The sequence below is a fragment of the Onychostoma macrolepis genome, chromosome 08 (assembly GCF_012432095.1).
Source record: "Onychostoma macrolepis isolate SWU-2019 chromosome 08, ASM1243209v1, whole genome shotgun sequence".
Lineage (NCBI taxonomy): Eukaryota > Metazoa > Chordata > Actinopteri > Cypriniformes > Cyprinidae > Onychostoma > Onychostoma macrolepis.
The window spans coordinates 29,026,686-29,034,185 of NC_081162.1; the positions used below are offsets into that span (position 1 = coordinate 29,026,686).

General features: G+C 40.8%; 1 protein-coding gene across 2 annotated transcripts in view; it reads right to left on the bottom strand.

The window, feature by feature from the left end:
• The window catches only part of ap3s1 (adaptor related protein complex 3 subunit sigma 1), a 14,963-nt gene that overhangs the window by 402 nt on the left and 7,061 nt on the right, over nt 1-7,500 (bottom strand). Inside the window, exons 6-7 of one of the 2 annotated variants that reach the window (XM_058784659.1) lie at nt 6,238-6,279; nt 426-560 (exon numbers count right to left, since the gene is read on the bottom strand). In XM_058784659.1, coding sequence (XP_058640642.1) covers nt 6,244-6,279 — 36 coding nt within the window. In that variant the 3' untranslated portion in view covers nt 426-560; nt 6,238-6,243. Of the gene's footprint in view, nt 561-6,237; nt 6,280-7,500 lie in introns of both variants that reach the window. The other variant, XM_058784658.1, reaches the window with a different exon arrangement.

Genomic DNA, 7,500 nt, shown 5'->3' on the forward strand with positions numbered 1-7,500 from the left:
AAACACACAGACACACACTCACACACACACACACACACACTCACACACACAAACACACACTCACACACACAAACACACACTCACACACACGCACACACGCACACACACACACTCAAACAAACACACACTCACTAACACAAACACACACTCACTCACTCACTCACACACACACACACTCACTCACTCACACACACACACACACACACTCAAACAAACACACACTCACTCACACACACACACACACACACACTCAAACAAACACACACTCACTAACACACACACACACACACACACACACACACACACAGAGGACAGAAGAATCAAATAAATACTTCATTGACAGCATCACACAGTGCCTTCATCATCTGTGATGCAACTCAAGATCTGCTGGACTCTGGTAAACACAGTTTCACACTCGTGTGCAGCATTCACTATTTGAAAGACGGCAGGTTTGGCACTTTGATGCTGATGTCCCCGATGTTGATGTTTTTGGGCATCTCTGGCAGGTTCATGTTCTTGACGGCCGACACAGCGCGCGCCGGAGCCCCCGCGATCCCAGCCTGAACACACAAACACACAGTTACACAGAGAACCAGCACAGACCAGCACAAATCAGCACAAATCAGCATAGACCAGCATAGACCAGCACAAATCAGCATAGACCAGCATAGACCAGCACAAAAACAGCACAAATCAGCATAGACCAGCAGTCACGCCATACACAGGATGCAAACAAACGCTCTGATCTCAAAGCTCTGCTCATGCATAACCAGACGGGATGGAAACAGAGTGAAAACTACAGAAGCAGATCGAGCTGCAGAAACTGATCCAGATGAGATGAGACGCAAAAACCCTCACAAACTCAGACTGAGCTCCTCTACAGCCCGTGTTTCATAATCTGATGCTCATTAAGGGATATTAGAGTTAACTGAAACTAGAACTGCAACTAAAAAACATTTAAAAAACATTTTCAATACTTGAAATAAAATAAACGTTAACTATACAAAATAAATTATAAAAAATATTATTTCATTTTAATATAGTTTAATTTGATGTATATATATTAGGGGTGAAACGATACATGTATTCGTACCGAACCGTCACGGTACGGGCATCTCGGTTCGGTGCATGAGGCCTTACAACGAATACAAGCAATTCACCCTCAATCCAGAAGGGGGCGCCCGCAGCAATGCAACGCTGTTTGATAACCGCCAGCAGAAGAACAGCGAATGCTGAGTTGCGCTTGAAAACAAAGCTCCCAGAGAGTGACCATGTGCTGATTCTGAACGCGTCTCTCACTGACAAGGGAGTATACTTTAAAGGCTTGCGCACTCAACTGTTTGCGAAATGGAGCTTTGTGCTCGTGTATCCTACCTCTCTCATTCGGCACAAATCCAAAATATTCCATAATATTTCCATATTTGCAATATAACTATTATTTATTATGTAAATTATAGGCTTTGTACTTCAGTCGCGTTCCAACGTTGACACAGAGGCGTGTGCGCTGATGTTTGATTCACTGTATTTTATTTTGATAAAGTACCAACTGCGCTGTCAAGTTAGCAATGCTGGAACTGATGTGATGTGTTGTGTGTGTGTGTGTGTGTGTGTGTGTGTGCGCGCAAACTGTTTCCTTACACCAGCAGAATAAACACTCCGTCATTTATTCTCTTATTAATAATGCATCATTGTAAAAGGTCTACTTTTATTTGTGTACACTCACAATGAAAACAAAACATTGTGCTTTCGTTAAAATAAAGAAAACAAATAGGATGTCGCTCTCTGCCATCTGAGTTTCCTTTCTGTGAATAAAAAAACTGAAACTCAGCATATATAGGCTACGGTGTCGCACTTTTTTTATCCCCTTGTTTATCTGTTTACTAAATCAAATATATTTCAAGTATTTATTCCTGGTATGTATACATGTACTGCAGATTTTATATATATAACATTATAATTTAATCTAAGTTTTTTTCTTGATGTACCGAAATCGTATCGAACCGTGACCCCCAAACCGAGGTACATACTGAACCGTGACGTCTGTGTACCGTTACACCCCTAATAGATAGATATATATATATATATATATATATATATATATATATACACATACACAGTATATCACAGAAATGAGTACACCCCTCACATTTTTGTAAATATTTGATTATATCTTTTCATGTGACAACACTGAAGAAATGACACTTTGCTACAATGTAAAGTAGTGAGTGTACAGCTTGTATAACAGTATAAATTTACTGTCCCCTCAAAATAACTCAAAACACAGTCGTTAATGTCTAAACCGCTGGCCACAAAAGTGAGTACACCCCTAAGTGAAAATGTCCAAATTGGTCCCAAAGTGTCAATATTTTGTGTGGCCACCATTATTTTCCAGCACTGCCTTAACCCTCTTGGGCATGGAGTTCACCAGAGCTTCACAGGTTGCCACTGGAGTCCTCTTCCACTCCTCCATGACGACATCACGGAGCTGGTGGATGTTAGAGACCTTGCGCTCCTCCATCTTCTGTTTGAGGATGCCCCACAGATGCTCAACAGGGTCTGGAGACATGCTTGGCCAGTCCATCACCTTTACCCTCAGCTTCTTTAGCAAGTGTTTGGGGTTGTTATCATGTTGGAATACTGCCCTGCGGCCCAGTCTCCGAAGGGAGGGGATCATGCTCTGCTTCAGTATGTCACAGTACATGTTGGCATTCATGGTTCCCTCAATGAACTGTAGCTCCCCAGTGCCGGCAGCACTCATGCAGCCCCAGACCATGACACTCCCATCACCATGCTTGACTGTAGGCAAGACACACTTGTCTTTGTACTCCTCACCTGGGTGCCGCCACACACGCTTGACACCATCTGAACCAAATAAGTTTATCTTGGTCTCATCAGACCACAGGACATGGTTCCAGTAATCCATGTCCTTAGTCTGCTTGTCTTCAGCAAACTGTTTGCGGTCTTTCTTGTGCATCATCTTTAGAAGAGGCTTCCTTCTGGGACGACAGCCATGCAGACCAATTTGATGCAGTGTGCGGCGTACGGTCTGAGCACTGACAGGCTGACCCCCACCCTTCAACCTCTGCAGCAATGCTGGCAGCACTCATACGTCTATTTCCCAAACACAGCCTCTGGATATGACGTGCACTCAACTTCTTTGGTCGACCATGGCGAGGCCTGTTCTGAGTGGAACCTGTCCTGTTAAACCGCTGTATGGTCTTGGCCACCGTGCTGCAGCTCAGTTTCAGGGTCTTGGCAATCTTCTTATAGCCTACGCCATCTTTATGTAGAGCAACAATTATTTTTTTCAGATCCTCAGAGAGTTCTTTGCCATGAGGTGCCATGATGAACTTCCAGTGACCAGTATGAGAGAGTGAGAGCGATAACACCAAATTTAACACATCTGCTCCCCATTCACACCTGAGACCTTGTAACACTAACGAGTCACATGACACCGGGGAGAGAAAATGGCTAATCGGGCCCAATTTGGACATTTTCACTTAGGGGTGTACTCACTTTTGTGTGGTTTAGACATTAATGGCTGTGTGTTGAGTTATTTTGAGGGGACAGCAAATTTACACTGTTATACAAGCTGTACACTCACTACTTTACATTGTAGCAAAGTGTCATTTCTTCAGTGTTGTCACATGAAAAGATATAATAAAATATTTACAAAAATGTGAGGGGTGTACTCACTTCTGTGAGATACTGTATATGTTTAATTTAAAAAATACCTAAAAATAAATAAAAGCCTATTCATAATACAGACTGTGATAGTGTGTGAATGGTAGTAAAGTAAGTGTGTTGACGTCACTGAATGGCAGGATTACGTGGTTAATCCGGGGGTCAGCTCCACTGATCAGAATCCAATTAAATGGCGATTAATGATGATTCAGGCCGTTTTCAGCAGAACAGCAGCTGCTCGTGTTTCATCAGAGAAAATAACACTCTTGATTCTGTTCTGCAGCGCTTTGACAAACGTGTAATCAACATTTGCTTACATCTGCTTCCTCATACAGCAGGGTTTGCTTTAATTACATTAAATGAAGACACAGAGTAAGACTAGTTAAAACTGAAACTAACTAATCAGAACAAGTACGCAGCCGGATAAAGACTGACCGCCTGCATGCAGACAAACGCTCTCAGATTCTGATATGAAGACGCTCTTAAAGCGTCCAGACGGTTTGTGAAAGTCTTCATCACTCAGTCAGTCTTTACCCGCCATCTGTTCAGCTGGAGCAGTGCATCATGGGACAGTGCTCAGACAGACACTGAACAACAGGACAGATGAGAATTCTGTACTTACCCTCCAAGTGTGTGTGTGTGTGTGTGTGTACTGGTATATATGGTTTATGAGGACACAAATGTGTATAATAACATGGGTACAACGTAAACATGGTTTATGAGGATGCTTCCTGTGTCCCCGTAACACAAAAGGCTTAAAAAAACATACAAAACGGTGTTTTATGAAATTCAAAAAATGCCTGTAGTCTCCTGTAAGGGGTAGGTTTGGTGTAGGGTTGGTGCAGGGCAATAGCACATACAGTAAGTACAGTATAAAAACCATTACGCCTATGGAGAGTCCCCGTAAACCACAAATGCCAGACAGTGTGTGTGTGTGTGTGTGTGTGTGTGTGTGTGTGTGTGTGTGTCAGTGAGTGTGCGAGTGTGTGTGTGCGTGTGTCAGTGAGTGTGCGAGTGTGTGTGCGTGTGTGCGCGTTTTTGTGAAAAGTCAGGACATAGATGTGTATAATGACGAGGGTATGGCAGGTATTACAAGGTGAAGGTGACATCTCAGGACATTGACCCATGTCCCCACTTTTCAAAACGCTTATAAATCACTCAGAATGAGGTTTTTTTGGGGAAAGTTGAAATGCACAGTCTCCTGTAAGGGGTAGGTTTAGGTGTAGGGTTGGTGTAGGGCAATAGCACATACAGTAAGTACAGTATAAAAACCATTACGCCTATGGAGAGTCCCCACTTTTCACAAAAACGAACGTGTGTGTGTGTGTGTGTGCGTTAGTGTGTGTGTGTGTGTGTGTGTGTGTGTGTGTGTGTGTGTGTGTGTGTGTGTGTGTGTGTGTGTGTGTGTGTGCGCGTGTGTGTGTGTGTGTGTGTGTGTGTGTGTGTGTGAGTGTGTGTGTGTGTGTGTGTGTGTGTGTGTGTGTGTGTGTGTGTGTGTGTGTGTGTGTGTGTGTGTGTGCGCGTGTGCTACAGCTCTACTCTCATCTCTAGAGGATCTGCATGATGTTCACACAGATCTGTTCTAATCTAAGCTGTGATCCTGAGGACCGACAGTCTCACACCGGACACACGCTCTGTCAAGCATCGCAGGAACACTTCACACATGGCTTTAACATGCTTTATATACACTACCAGTCAAAAGTCTCTTCTGCTCACCAAGCCTGCATTTATTTGATCCAAAATACAGCAAAAACAGTAATATTGTGAAATATTTTTTACTATTTAAAAAAACTGTTTTCTATGTGAATATGTGTTAAACTGTAATGTATTTCTGTGATGCAGCTGTATTTTCAGCATCATTACTGCAGTCTTCAGCGTCACATGATCTTCAGAAATCACTCTAATATGCTGATTTACTGCTCAACAAACATTTCTGATTATTATTATCAATATTTAAAACAGTTGAGTACATTTTTTCAGGATTCTTTGATGAATAGAAAGACCCAAAGATCAGTATTTATCTTAAATAAAAAACTTTATACACTATACTTTAAACTTTAAACATTATACACTATTCCATTCAAAAGCTTGGAGCCAGTGTAATTTATTTGGGGATAGAAATTAATACAGTGATTTATAATGTTACAAAATATTTATATTTCAGATAAATGCTCTTCTTCTGAACTTTCTATTCATCAAAGAAACCTGAAAAAATTCTACTCAGCTGTTTTCAACATAATAATAATAATAAATGTTTCTTGAGCAGCAAATCAGCATATTAGAATGATTTCTAATATGTCTGTAAAAATATTTCACAATATTACTGTTTTTGCCGTGCTTTGGATCAAATAAATGCAGGCTTGGTGAGCAGAAGAGAATTCTTTAAAAAACATTAAAAATCTTACTGTTCAATATCTTTTGACTGGTAGTGTATGAAACATCATCTGATGTCTTTCTGAATAAGCTGCTGTGTTGTGGATCTGATGGATCAGGAGATCTGGTCCGTGTGAGCGTCTGTCGGTCCTCAGGGGTGTGTGTGGGGCTCAGCAGTACCTGTGTCTACCTGTCCTGTCTGGGACACTGAAAGATAAAGGTCTGCAGAAAGAGAGAAACGCACAGAGCTGGAGACAGTCAGGAGAGAGTGAAGAGAGACAGTTACAGCAGCTCAAGATCAACACACTTCATCCAGAACCACCGCACGCAAACCCCAGCAAAGCTCCTCAGCCAGCCGCAAAAATAACTCTAGAGAGGAGCCCTTCATATATATGTGACCCTGCAGCACAGCAGCAGTCATAAGCAGCACAGCTATATTTGTAGCAATAACCAACAATACATTGTATGCGTCAAAATTATCCATTTCTCTTTTATGCCAAAAATCATCAGGATATTAAGATCATGTTCCATATATAATTTACAGATATTTTGTAAATTTCCTACCGTAAATATATCAAAACTTGTAGTTGTATCTCAGCCAACTATTGTCCGATCCTAACAAACCATACATCAATGGAAAGATTATTTATTCAGCTTTTTAAAAAATTACCCTTATGACTGGTTTTGTGCTCCAGGGTCACATATTACACATTCATTATATTTTTACTCATTATTTAATGTATGTTTGAATAAATCTGTCATGAAGGCAAGTTTTTATTAAAGCCAAGAGTTATTCAACAACAAATTAGAGTATTAACACTCTTTTGTTGACTAAAACTGCCGCCTGTGCAACTTAAATGCGTGTACAAAGTCTCTGATGAAGGTATATTTTCTGCGTGTGTTTGTCCTCTCGGCGGCGCTGGTGTGCGGAGGTCTGTGATGAATCACTCTCACATCGACTCTGAACACAAACACTTCAGCGGTACGGCTTTTTGCATTGTGACTCTGCTTAAACGCTCTCATAAAGCAGAAAGCCCAGCGTTTACGATCATAGTAGTGTTCATTCTACTGAATTCATTCATATAGAACTATAAATTGTATTAATTTAAATCATAATTTTATATTAAAATTGCACAGATTTTTGATGCAGATTTTAATAAAAAGAAAATCGCTGTCAGGATGATTTTGATTATTGCGTTACAGTCGTGAGAATTTAATGTCAATGCAATGCAAGTCACAATGCAAAAAATCTGTTTTGTTTTTTTTTATGATTTATTTTTGTCTCTTTTGAGGTGAGTAGAGAACAATTTTAATTATGTCCAATGTGTGTGTGTATATATATTGTATATAAGCATTATCTTTGAGTTTGAGGCGAAACATGACGGAGTTTCTCTGAGAGTCACTCTAATGCAATTCAACATCAGAATAAACGCAGCATTATAA